The 12,805-nt window shown below is 42.1% G+C and overlaps 2 protein-coding genes across 3 annotated transcripts in view; one reads left to right on the top strand and one right to left on the bottom strand.

Annotated features, from left to right (window-relative positions):
* The first annotated feature begins 3 nt into the window (after nt 1-3).
* Nucleotides 4-1,693, top strand: TOMM6 (translocase of outer mitochondrial membrane 6). The gene is made up of 3 exons (XM_090282399.1): nt 4-560; nt 1,057-1,161; nt 1,391-1,693. Exons 1-2 carry the CDS (start codon nt 433-435, stop codon nt 1,151-1,153), a joined length of 225 nt encoding a protein of 74 aa, XP_090138525.1. The 5' UTR covers nt 4-432; the 3' UTR covers nt 1,154-1,161; nt 1,391-1,693.
* A 3,586-nt stretch (nt 1,694-5,279) lies between these two features.
* USP49 (ubiquitin specific peptidase 49) overlaps nt 5,280-12,805 on the bottom strand; it is a 52,765-nt gene continuing 45,239 nt past the window's right edge. Inside the window, exons 4-6 of one of the 2 annotated variants that reach the window (XM_090282388.1) lie at nt 10,344-10,452; nt 9,073-9,278; nt 5,280-8,080 (exon numbers count right to left, since the gene is read on the bottom strand). In XM_090282388.1, the coding sequence (XP_090138514.1) occupies nt 7,893-8,080; nt 9,073-9,278; nt 10,344-10,452 (503 nt within the window). In that variant the 3' untranslated portion in view covers nt 5,280-7,892. The remainder of the gene's footprint in view (nt 8,081-9,072; nt 9,279-10,343; nt 10,453-12,805) is intronic. The other variant, XM_090282387.1, reaches the window with a different exon arrangement.

The raw sequence follows: 12,805 nt of genomic DNA on the forward strand, positions 1-12,805 counted from the left end.
CATTGTGTGACTTTTCACGGAGACTTTTCTTGGGTAACCCCATTCCCCAAAGCTACGTAGCCCCTGCTGAGCTAGCCACTACTCCGATACCACTGGCTGGAACTGTTCGATCCCCAGAATCCTCCTCTTGAGCCAATGAAATGATTACTCTGAGACCACGTGTTCTGTGAGCTGCTCGAGGAGCCCAAGGTCTGGAGGGAGCAGGAGGTGAAACCGGACCAGGGTACGGCAGAGCCCGGCACCCCTCCCCCTCTTGCAGAGCTAGTGGACGCTCAGCCCTGGAGTTATCTGTCCTGCAGACGACAGGCCTAGCCCAAACGCCGGCGCCCTCTGCTGCCAGTAGCGGGCCAAAGGGCGAGACCGGAAGTAGCGTCATCCGTTTGCGCCGACGCGGCTCATCCTAGAAGCCTTGCGGAGCGCGAAGGGGCTGCTATGGCTTCCAGTGGGGTCAGTGTGAGCGCCGGGGGCTCGACAAATGAAGCTTCCGAAATTCCAGACAACGTGGGAGATTGGCTGCGGGGCGTCTACCGCTTCGCCACCGATAGGAATGACTTCCGGAGGTAACTGATGCCCGGGAGGCCGGTCTGAGCCGCTCCGCGCCTGTATACATAACCTGGCGCCTGCAGGTTTCTAAAACAATGTCCAAGCCTCTTAGTGGTTTTGGCTGTGGTTTGCTGAGGTCCTTGATCGGGAAAGTTCCCCTGCGGCAGAAGCGATCTTTCTTTCCAGTTACCTGACATAGGTCTAGAGAATTTCACCCTGATGAGGGAGGGGGCGGGAAGAGGAGGCCCCAACACGTAAACGGGCTTTTCGGCCCTGGACGAGTGATTAATTGGCTTTTGCTATTATTACACTAAGAAACCAAGTCTAAATAACTGTGTGGGTCTTGGGCAACCTACCAGATAACGACAAACACTCCTGCAAACTAGGAAGCGTTTTTGCCTCGAGAGTTTTTCCAGAGTGGTGGTGGAAAGCCTTTTCCCGCAGTATCTTTGGTTAACCAGATTTAAGTGACACTCAATGACCACAGGGTTAATAGAATACATTCTTCTTCAGGAACTTGATACTAAACTTGGGACTTTTTGCTGCGGGAGTTTGGCTGGCCAGGAATTTGAGTGACATTGACCTAATGGCCCCTCAGCCAGGGGTGTAGACAAATGGGTAAGTACTTAACCACTGCTCTGTGTCTCTTAAGAGTTCTAAAGGCTGGGAGAAGCAATAACTTTATCAGCTATTCACAAAATACAGGAAAGAGACTTGATGTAAAACCCTTGGCAATTTCCTAGTTATATGTGTTCCCATATGTTAGAAGGGATTTGAGTCTACCAACTTCCCTCCAGTGCTTTTTTACATTTCTAATGCCACCTGTTGTCCTGTCATCTGATTGCAGACACATGGAACCCGTGCTGTACTTGAACCTTCCAAATGCAGAGCCTCCAATTTGTGACCATCACAAGACTTGCCATGATGGCAGCTGAAGTTTGATTCCTATGGGTACCTTCCCTTCCCTGTATCTATTCAGAACTCCATTCTCTGGTCAGCAGTCAGGCTTCAGCTAAAGTGTTGTCCTCTGTTTTGTAACGTTCTGTACATAGTCCCTAAGTTTCTGCAGGGGAGATTTTTGCTCTTGTCTTGAGGAATAACCTGATGGCATTTTAACAGTTACTCGAAATAAAGACTGCACACAAAGCCATTTTTTTATTCTTTTAATAAGAAACTTCAGCTTACAAAAACAAGGTGTAAAAAGTTGATTTACAAAAATCATAAAACATGATTTATATTTCACACTCAAGAGACAGGAACAAGCCCCAAACATGGATTATGACAGGTGGTTTGCTTCATCTTAAAAGAAAAAAAGCAATGGAAACTGTAGCTACAGTACACTGATGTTATCATAGGATGAAGCTTACTGAGGAATTTCTATTTTTGAGCATGACTAGGGGAAGAAGCCATTTGGTGTTGCATAGCATGTTAGTGCACCAGGTGGGTTTTCCAGGCACCAGGAGGCATTGTTGCTGTAAGAGAATGGCAGAAAGGGCAGTGACAAGCAGGTGGAGGCAAGGTGTTAAGTAAGCCTGAGTGATGGGCACAAAAGTGAGCAGCTGTCTGCTTGAGAAAACTGCTTCCTTCACAAGGAAATAGGTGTTTTCTGACCCTGAAACTCACGGTAGTGCCACTAACCAGGAATTTGAGGTTCTTTGGAAATGGAATATGTAATGAACTGGCCTGGAAAGACTCATGTAGGAGAGATGAGAAAATAGGTTGCCCTTGGCAACTCTTTTCCCGAGTTGATTTATCTAGTAGGCATTTTAAAAAGTACTGCTTTTCTGTGCCAAGTCTCTTATGGAACTGGTATGGGATTAAGGAACAATTAATTGGAAAGGAGGGTCAGTATAAATGTACCACAGTGGTCTAATTGTCACAGTTGACAGATGTTGTCTAGCAATCTGTTCCCTAAAGATAAATAGGGCAAAATAGTCCCTCTTGATTCTGCTGGCATAAACCTCATTAAGAAAGCTGTTTGAGAATTAGATTTTAAATATATTTTCTTTTGAAAAGCACCATTCTCTTGTATTAATCAGGTAGGTCCCAATCTGTTAGGAGGAAGAAGTTTGAGCCACTGAATTCAGGACTGTGGCTCAAACCAAGATCCTTTAAGAGTCTACATTGGGACCACATATGATTTGACAGACTGATTGATGTCTTACCGAGTGTTAAGATTAGGAAGAGTCACGTATATGAGAGCAAGGCTTAGGATTGAGGCCATCAACCCCAGAATGGTAACCAGGAAGGAAACTTTTAAGCCACAGCATACATAGTTCTATGCTTCTTCCCACCTGTATCAGATGCTGTAAGACAAACATGAGCACCTCATATTCTTTATAACAATTAAACTTATATCCTTGAAGTCTGATACCAGATCTTATAATTGTGAGTTCTATTCCATAAAAACTTTCACAGTTAAAAATCAAAACCTAGCAAAAATTAAGACATGGTAGCTTTCAAAATCATAACTGAAATTTCATTCAAAATTCAATGTTTTATATTGTATGTTAACTTTAAAAAGTTTTTAAATATTTTAAAAAATTTAATGTTTTAGCTTCAAGTAATGTGTTCACTGTTGGTTGGTTTGTAAAGCCATATGCTGGTAAGGTAAAGTTTCATTTAAATTGGCTTAATTCCTCAAAGTGATAAGACTAGCAAATAAAACTACCAAATTACAATTTCAGAAGTCATGAAGCATAATCATTCTATAAGTGGAAGTGCTGGCTTTCATCATCCAACACATAACGTTCTTCCCAAGGGAAGTAAGTCATTTTTACATCCTGTCAGTTTTCAGTCCTGGCTAATTAACACCATACTATGAAAATCTCTTACACTACTTAAATTTTAAATGAAAACATGCCAGTAGAAAGGGTCCACAAAAATGACTGCTCATCTCAATGTTAGAGTGACTATAGTGTATTTAGAGCAATGTTTGGATTGAATGAGTACACAGTGGTTAAAGTCAAAGCCCTAGACCAAGAGCATGGGTAATTTAAATGTGGAAGATAAAAACTAAACTCACAGTCATATTTGGAAGGCGCTTTTAGCTGCAGTGCTAACTTAAAAGAATCTGAGCCACCATGGAGATGCATACTTACCCAGTAAAAATCTAAGTGGCCATGGAAGGTTTTACTCCAAAGATAGAACCTCTTCACCTAATTAAACCAGTAATTAGGCTGAGGGACCCAATTATTAAATGTGCTTTGAGTGGTGAGCCTCTTAAACACCCTTTGGTGAACTCTCATGAACTCAGTGGAAATTATACTACATGCTGTAAACAGCCCTGCAGGTGAGCAAACTGGGTCTTAACCTTCCACAGCCACTCAGCACCACCCCAGTCAGCACCTGCCGGGCAAAAGGGCTGGGACGGGTTCTTTGAGCCTTCTCTTGTATATTACACAGTGCACTGGCTTGCTTTAAAATCTAAATTAAAGGATCACATATAGGGGATTGTGTTCTACACTGCTTTCTGAAATTTTCTGCAAAAGAACTTCAGAATTAAGGAAGGTAGCACTTCAGGGGGACCCACTTTTGTTTGACTTCTACCATAAGTCGCCCAGCATTAGAAAAATGAAAAGGCCTTTTTTGGACATTTGTGCTTTCCCAACCCCCTGGAAAAGCAACCCTTCTGCTCATAAGATATAACCCCAGATTGGAATATGGTATATGGTTAAGAAAGGTGGCCCTCCAAGCCTGATTTGAAAAGGAGTTAATGTTTTAAACATAAAAAGGGTGGTGAAAAAGAATGGGGTACATGGTCCACCTTGAGAAGAGACATTTCATGAATACAGATTTTGGACATTACAGAACATTTCAGATTTTGCTGGTGAGAATAATTTGCTTTCACATATGAGATATGAAATGCTTTTAAAAAGTCTGATACCAAATGCCCTTTACACTATACAAATCAATTTGCCACTTGAAATGACAAGAAGGAATCCTAATCTTTTCAATCCCATGCAAACCATAATTGGGTACAAGGCACCAAATTTTATGAATTGTATAAAATTAGTTCACAAAGCTTTATCAGTAAGTAAAACAAACTCCATTTCTCCTTCCCTGCCTACCCACCGACATCCTATCCCCCACACCCAACCAAGTTTTCATTCTGCACTACTGTTGACCTCTCAGGCTTAGGCTCCGGGCTGGCTAGGGCCACGCCCCACGGCCAGCCAACCCACTCCGGCAGCTCTTGCACTTGGATGGAACTGTAGCACAGGAAGAGAAGGGAGCTCGTACAATCATTGACTAGAAGCCTTACCATTAAGAACAAAAATAAACTCTGCTATCGAGTCCATAGGACACATTAACACTTCTACAGTTTCCAATTTTATTTACGACACTTAAAGAGACATCTGGAAATTCTTTACAGTGTGGCACCACCCCCCTCAGCCGAGAGAGGCTGGATCAAAGCTGGCAAGAGCTCTGTCCGCTACTGAATAAGAGCTTCAGTTTCTGACTGTTGAGGGCATTCCTAATCTCTTTTAAGCTAGCATGGATGCTCATCTCTGAGGCAGCCACAAGTATGAAGGTCAAGCTAGACTGAGGTAAAAATCTTTTTGAGGGCCAGGGTGCATTCTTTTGGCTGGCTACAGCAGAAAGTAAACACACCAGCCAACTGCTAAGGGTTCCTGAAATGGGACGCTAACTACTGGTCTGGGAGAGAAGCAGTTCTGTAAGGTTCAGTTAGCTCTTGGGTTCGATTTGGCAGCATCTAGTCAACTTGTACTTGGTTCTTTTTTTTTTTTTTCTCTTTAGAATGTTTCAATTTAAAGTATTGTAAGATGCAACTAAGAAATTCATCTACTTCCAATATGTAAATAAATTAAAGGCAAAGGGACATTTCCCTCCCATTGACTTATGTCACAGGGATCTCTTCTTTAATAAAAAATCTTCATAAATACTAATGTCTCAACAGCGTCTAGTGCTGATGCCTCTGGGTACCTGAGGTGTCTGTGACTGCAGGGGCATCTTCATGAGTGTGCAGCTCAGTGAGGACTCTGGTATTGGTTTCCATGCCAACTCATTTTAAACAATTTGATTAATTTGATACAGGGGTGTTTAGCTAAATTAAGCATTTATTTTACAAAGTTTTAATCTGCTTAATATCCTTATAGTATTTGGTATAAAACTATTTTTAAAAATTAAATTTGAAGGTCTTTTTAATTTTTAATTTTTCTTAAATATTTCCCCCTGGACAGCCGGAGGGATGGTGTAATGCTCTTATTAGTTCTCCATTTGTAAGTTATTTTTTAGAATAATAAATATAGCATTCAATGAAAAATGAGGCACAATTTGTATTTTCCTTTCCTTTTTACTCTCATTTCTCGTTTTTTTTTGTTTTGTTTTGTTAATGTGCTTTTCTATTGCCACAAAAAGTCATCACCAATCATGCTGACTTAAAAATGTGGATCTAGAGAGTGGAGCTTCACATCAGAGCCTCTGGCAGCGTGAGCAGCTGTGACACTTTAAAACAGTGTCCAGGAGAGGGTGAGCCCAGGCCAAGCTTATAAAAGAAGCTTGCTGCAGACAATATAAACCAAACAGCATTAAAAATGCCATACGCTATCGCTTCCAAATAAAAGCTAAATATTACAGAAACCTCACAGTGTTGGAAAAAGCAAGTTTAATTTAAAATATAGTCACTCCTCCCTTCCTTATCAAAGTAAGCCATTTTCTGTCTGAATTTCCTTCATGCCTCAGTGCTGTCTGACAACTTCTATGGGAGCGTTTGTCTCAAAAGAGGTCAAAACAGATGCTACAGATCTGCTCCAGATCTGCTCCAGAATGTGGCTCATCAACAGTGCTAAAGCTACGACCCCTATTCATTATCCGCTTTTCCCAACTTCCCACCCCTCCCCAAGTTTCCTTCCACATCAACTCCCTTCAAGTGACAACTGTACTTCTACCTGAATTGAAATATTCATATGATATACTCAGTCAAAAGATGAGCATTCATATGACAGATTGAGGCAGGCTGCAGCAACCCACAACGAGAGTTATCATTTGCATTCACTTGCACTGGCGAGTAGAAGTGAAGGATTGAGAAGGGAAATTCAGCGGTGCCTGATGGGCAGGAAGGTTTCCACCTGGGCAATTTCATTCCACTTAGGAACTGACCCAGTTTAGAAAGAAAGATCTATTTTACTAGCACTGGAGTAAAGGACAGGGCACTCTTGCTTTCTCTGTGGCTGGGTGAGGAAATGGTAGGGATCATCAGATTTGGGAGGAAACAAGCCAGGGCCATCAGCAGTGAACTGTTTGGGCACATAGGGGGCAGATTTCCTAAGCCCTAGGAAAGCAAAAGCTCCCAAACCTTGTGGTGAACAAGAATGTTCTAACCTTCCAGGAGCAAGAAAGAAGCTGCAAGCTAAGAAAGCTGCATGTTGCACCAGGTGAGAACCTGTAACAGGCATTCAGATAAGCCCTGGGCTACCAGCTGTTCCCGCCTGCCCTCAAATGAGTTCTGAGAGAGCCTCAGACAGCTGACCTAAAGACCAATTTAAACCAAACCTTAGCCCTTGACCTGACCTGACCCAGAGATTTGCTACAAAATTGGGTAGCCAGGAGTGCCCTTAGGCTCAGCATGCAACAAAGAACATGTCATGTGCCAATTTATTTCCCCATATGAACTGCTCCTTTAGAATGAATGGATGTTCACACCAGTCTCAGAAGATGTGGAATGATTAAATGAGCAGCATCCAGGGAGGGTATGACAGGTGAAAAACCTCCCATTTGGCATGGGGAAGTTTGCTCCATGCATCTCATTCCAATCATCAGCTGCTAACCCCCCAAAAGGTCCGTCTGCAAGTTTTCAACCCTTGAAGGTTACTTCCTTTGTAGGAACAATTCCTTAGACTTCACCCGCTACCTTGGAACCAATTCCATCCAGCAAGCTGCCAGCCCAGGGCCCCTCTCACGTGCTTTGTCCAGGGTTACTCACATCAGGAGGACTCTGCTGGTGCTGCTAGCCTCGAGGTCCTGATTAGCAGAAGAATCACATAATGGAAAGAAAACATGGCTTCTCCTGGTTGGATATGATCAATTTCCTCCCTCTTTGCTCTACCCAGATCCCTCTATATTCACACATAACTGAGGAAAGAACCCTCATTCAAGTTACTCCTTTTTGATTTGTTTATCAAAGGAGGGAATTTCCAAATCCATTCAAAAGAAAGTGACTACAGATTTTATGATAGCACATGAGTCACCTGGCACCTTCAGCTCTAGACCCAGTGAGGCAAACCTAGTAACCTGTTCCTACAGTAAACCTTATTTTCCTGTAAGAGGAAAGATGTATGGACACCAATAGTTTAAAAGCAAGCCAGTCTTTGACATGTGCCTCCCATTCAGGGGAAGGTACGTGGTCTGCCCTCGTTGTTGCTGGGCTGCACCTGAGCTTGGAGTTGGGTTTCTGAGATTCTCACATTGCCCTGAACTGTTCTTTGAGTGTAAAAAAGGATGTAGGCTTGAGTTTTGCACACTTCCTCGACACTGCATACATTCAGCTTTGAGTCATTGCAGTGGACCCAAAAACCTAGGAAACCAAAGGAAAGAAAGAGTAAATGACTACCCAACTTAATATTTTCAACCAGCAGGCAAAACCAGGAGATGAAGAAAGGGACAGAGGAGTGTGAATAGAGCCAACACTCGATTATTGATGGGGGCAGGTGAGAGACAAGTAAGTGAAACCAAGAGACTCCCCTGTAAGTCCTGGCTTTAACCCCACCAAACCCCACCACAATACTGCTTACAGTATGAACTGACTGTAATTTTTATCCTAATTTTATTTAGGCCTTTTCACCCCCCATTGGCCTTCTACAAAGACAACCAAGAGACAGAGGGTGAAGAGAGGGGAAGAGGAGGAGGAGGAAGGGGGAAATGTAAATAGAGGAGTGATAAAGGAAAATTCAGAAGGAATAAGAAGTTATTTGTTCACAGACTCACTCTGGCTGCCCAAGGGCTGAGGGGTTCAAGATCAGCACACTACTGAAAAGACGTCTGCAGCCCACCTGCTGCAGCGCAGTAGCTGGGAGGCTCTGCTCTCGGGGACAAGGACTAAAAGCTTCTTGGGAGGGGTCCTTGTATCCCATACCTTCCATTGTAAGGGATGTAGTAAGGACATAGTAAATGCTCAGTAAATGTCCTCAACTTTATTAGGAGCTGAGGCTAGTGAGGTTCATACAATATCTCCATGAGGTTAGGTAGGTCATATCATTTCTGCATAACCAAGAAGGAAAGAGAGGTCTGCAGCAGAAGTATTAATATTAATGATAAGCTCAAACACCAATTGAGCATATCATGCTAGGCACATATTAGGCACTTTTACATGTGTCAGTTCTTGTTAATTTTTAGAACAATCTTATATTTTACCTAGTAATATATAAAAATTTAAACTTCCATAATTCTTCCAACTGGATTTAAATATATGTAATATCCTTCTATAGATGAAATAAAGGGAAAGAAATGAAATGTGGACCAGCCAACCCTTTTCCGTGTCCCCCACCCTACAGAGTAAAGCGCACGCACCTCCCTCTGTGTTGTAGCAATAGGCTGTGTAGTGTCCTGAGCCAAACCCTTTCCCGTGATGCATGACCACTGCGGAGAGATCATAGGCAAAGGTCTCTTTGTCAAGAGAGGAGAGCATGTCCCTGCAGCAGTAAGGTTCCATGGTTAATACCTGGTCAAAGACGACGTGGACCCCAATCTTCTCTCGATGATTACGGCCAGACCACCTAGAACATGGATACAAACTTACTAGTAAAAAATGGTATAAGTGATTACACAGGTACGAGAGGGGACCCCCCCGAAAACCGGAATTATCTTCTGAAGGGCAGGGCTGTTGTAGTATGGGCTTCCCTTGCTAGGTGAGTGTTCTAGGGACACTGTGAGAGGCTGCATTCGGCTTTGGTGAATTTCTGTGAAGATTCTTTTAATGCATTTGCCCATTTCATGATGGGTGATTATGAGTATATCTGCCCACACTATGCTGAGTGTTCATTAGTTTTTGACCAAAAATGGCATGCCCCATCCTCCCTATTCACCCAGTTTCGCCCCTGAATGAAAGAAGTCCTCAAAGGGAAACGTTTTGCCGATGTGGAAGAGGTGAAACAAAAAAACGGCAGAAGCACTAAAAGACATCAAAATCGATGAGTTCAAAAACTGTTTTGACCAGTGGGAAAAAACATCTTGACAGGTATACTTTATCAAATGGAGAGTATGTTGAAGGTGATTGAAGTTTAAACATGTAACAATAAATACACAATATTTTATAAATAAATTCAGTTTTTTTTTTTGGTCCCCCTCATATAGGTAAAACTGGGAACTGAGAAAACTTAACCCTCCAGCTTGGTTTTCACAAAAATAAAACAGTAGTGATCAATGTCCACATATATTTCTTGTGAATGGTCTATGATATACCCTGAAACTACAGATCCCTAAACAAGCAATTCAGGCAGTAATCTTTTGTAGTTTACTGCCGGCCCCTTCCTCTCACAGATTATCTCATACTTGATTCTAAAGATGATTGTTCAAGCACAAGTGAGGCTAGAAAGATCTCCAAGCACAAACACCTGGTGCAAGCTAGCTAATCAAACGGCCATGAGCAGAAGCCCAGTCCTGCTGGGCCCCCACATCCATTTGCCTCCCTGCACAAGATACATTTAATCTCTCGGGAAAGCACAAGGTCTCTAAGGAACCAGCCTCCCCTCCCAACAGCAAAGACTTGTGTCCTCACCATTTGCCTTTGAAACAGTTGTTCCCAGTTTATAGCCACTTGGGACACCCGAGAGCAAGCTCACCTGAATCTTTTAAGGTGCAGCCGGAGGACCTGAGGTAGTCTGTAGATCATTAACTGCTTTCTAGCTTCACTCAGAATAAGGGGTTTTGGATTGGATTTTCGTCGTTTGCCTATATGGTTTGGGAAGGTATAAGACATAGTGTGTGAGGAGTCTCGTTTTTCCTGGCTGTGGCAGAGATATGGCTTGCCACTCAACATGCACTCTCCGTATTTCTCAGTATTTTTTAAAAGTTATTTTAAAAAAGATTTTATTTATTTTTAGAGAGAGGGAAAGGGAGGGAGAAAGAGAGGGAGAGAAACACTGATGTGTGGTTGCCTCTTGCATGCCCCCAACTGGGGACCTGGCCCGCAACCCAGGCATGTGCCCTGACTGGGAATCAAACCAGCGACCCTTTGGTTCGCAGGCCCGCACTCAACCCACTGAGCCACACCAGCCAGGGCTATTTCTCAGTATTTGAACCTCAATTTTATTTGAGGCAGCTATATAACCCCCTGTAAGACTGCATTTCCCAGCCTCACATGTCTACCTGCTGTGGCCATGGGAGTTCTGGCAGAGAGGAAAGGGACGATTGTGTGGCATTCTTGGGGTAGCAGCGTTAAGAAGGCTGGCACAGTTGTAAGGTGCATCCTTTGTCTTTCCCCCAGTTTGCAACCGTTGGAATTCCTCTGGGACCATGAGGTAATCTTGAGCATGGAAGCCCTGAACTAAGAGCAAATCTGAAAGATGGAAGGAACTTGGGTTCCCAATAACCATGCAAGCCCCTGAATGTCCTTTGGACCTCTTTTATGTAACAGAAGAAAAAAATTACTTTTCATTTTAAGTCATTGTTATTTGAATTGACTTAACAGCAAGTAAAACTAACTAATCTTGATACATCCACTTTCAAATGTTTGCCATCAGCAATTTCCAAAATCGGTGTGGGTTTAGGATGATGCACTCCTGATGTCATGGGTTTATTAATGCAATATAATGCAACATCACCACAACAACATGCACATAGAGGCATTATGGTAGGGTTCTAGGCCTTTAAATATGGGCTTATAACTTAAATTATGATGTACCATAGTATGTCTTTAAGAGCTTTTGTTTTCACCAGAAAGGCCTAATTCTACTTCCTTCTCATAGCTAGTTGTATGCTATTGGACAAGTTATTCAAAACTCTGAATCTCAGTTTGCTTTCCTATAAAATGGGGAATAATGCATATATTTTAGGCTTAGGAAAAAGGTAAGAGAATACAGTATTACTAAAGGACTAAATATTTTAACAGATTTTTTCCCCAGCATGATATGCTTCTGGCCTACACAATATTAAGAAAAGAACCTTTTCCAGTTTTATATTTTTATGCTGTACCTAGTTTTGGAAACACGTTTCTCAGATAAAAGCACATTGCTGCACATACAGGACAGGCTGACAGGGTGGCCAATGGAAATAAAGTTCACTTAATTTCCTTTAGAAACCTTCTCCATAACCATTTATTGATGCTGCTGTTATTAATTGAATTGGTGAATGGGTGGGAATATAAAATTTGTTAGTAGTCCACTAGTAGTGCTTGATAATAATTGTCTTTGAGCTGTTGATATCATGGTCTCAGTGTCTAAAGAGCTTGAGATGTGATTCCAGGTCATGTCTGTACCACTTGTGAAAGGTACCAAATCACAGGTAAATGACACATCACGGAGCTTTCTGTGACAACAGGATGTGCAGCTGTTGCTTCCCATAACAGATTGCAGCAAAATGAGTGTGCCATTGCTTTTGCAAGGGCTGGCAGTCATGACATGTGGGGGCATGAACAGAAAGAGAATTCAAAGCAGGGCCTGGCCTTTATTTTACATTCCTATTCACTAGCAGATTTTTGAAAATTATTGCAGCCCTCTCTGCGAACCCTGGCAATGACTGCCACTGTCAGCAGAGGGAGTATGTGAGCTAAGATGAAGACCATATAGAATCTGGCTTTGTTTTCTGAAAATGAAAATCACAAAGAAAAAGAAATTACTGATTCAATTAAGATTGATCAGTTCTGTCTCCATTTGATTAAGCTGGCCCTAAGAGAGGTAGAAGGCTGAAAGTTTTGAAAATTCACAAGCAAAAAGATCAATTCATCTCATCTCTTTACCACAGCTTTCCTTCCCTGCTATTATTTTAACTTGCCTAGAAAAATTGTGATAAACTGGCACGTCTGGCAACCAGAAAAACAATCCTTTCTTGCAAAAATAAATAAAGGTATTTCTTGCCTCACCTATCATGTCTGAGAATGATGGAATTAAAGCTGTTAACATCCTTCTGCTGTTCCTTATAAGTAAAAAGTTTTATGAATCAATAAATATTTAAAAAAACTGATACTGCTCTAATAAGATAATTTAAGTCACTGCCTTTATATCTCAATATAGAACAGGAAAAGTGAGTCTACAGTTAACCAAGTACAGCATTTCAAATTTTGTTTTAAAAGAGCAAAATAATATCA

Source organism: Furipterus horrens, unplaced genomic scaffold (assembly GCF_987537825.1).
Source record: "Furipterus horrens unplaced genomic scaffold, mFurHor1.1.pri manual_scaffold_6, whole genome shotgun sequence".
Classification (NCBI taxonomy): domain Eukaryota; kingdom Metazoa; phylum Chordata; class Mammalia; order Chiroptera; family Furipteridae; genus Furipterus; species Furipterus horrens.

Excerpts from the sequence above, each read along its gene's own strand:
- TOMM6 (XM_090282399.1), top strand. The coding sequence starts at position 433 with ATGGCTTCCAGTGGGGTCAGTGTGAGCGCCGGGGGCTCGACAAATGAA. Across the intron at positions 561-1,056 it reads GATAGGAATGACTTCCGGAG|GAACTTGATACTAAACTTGG; the intron begins GTAACTGATGCC and ends ATTCTTCTTCAG.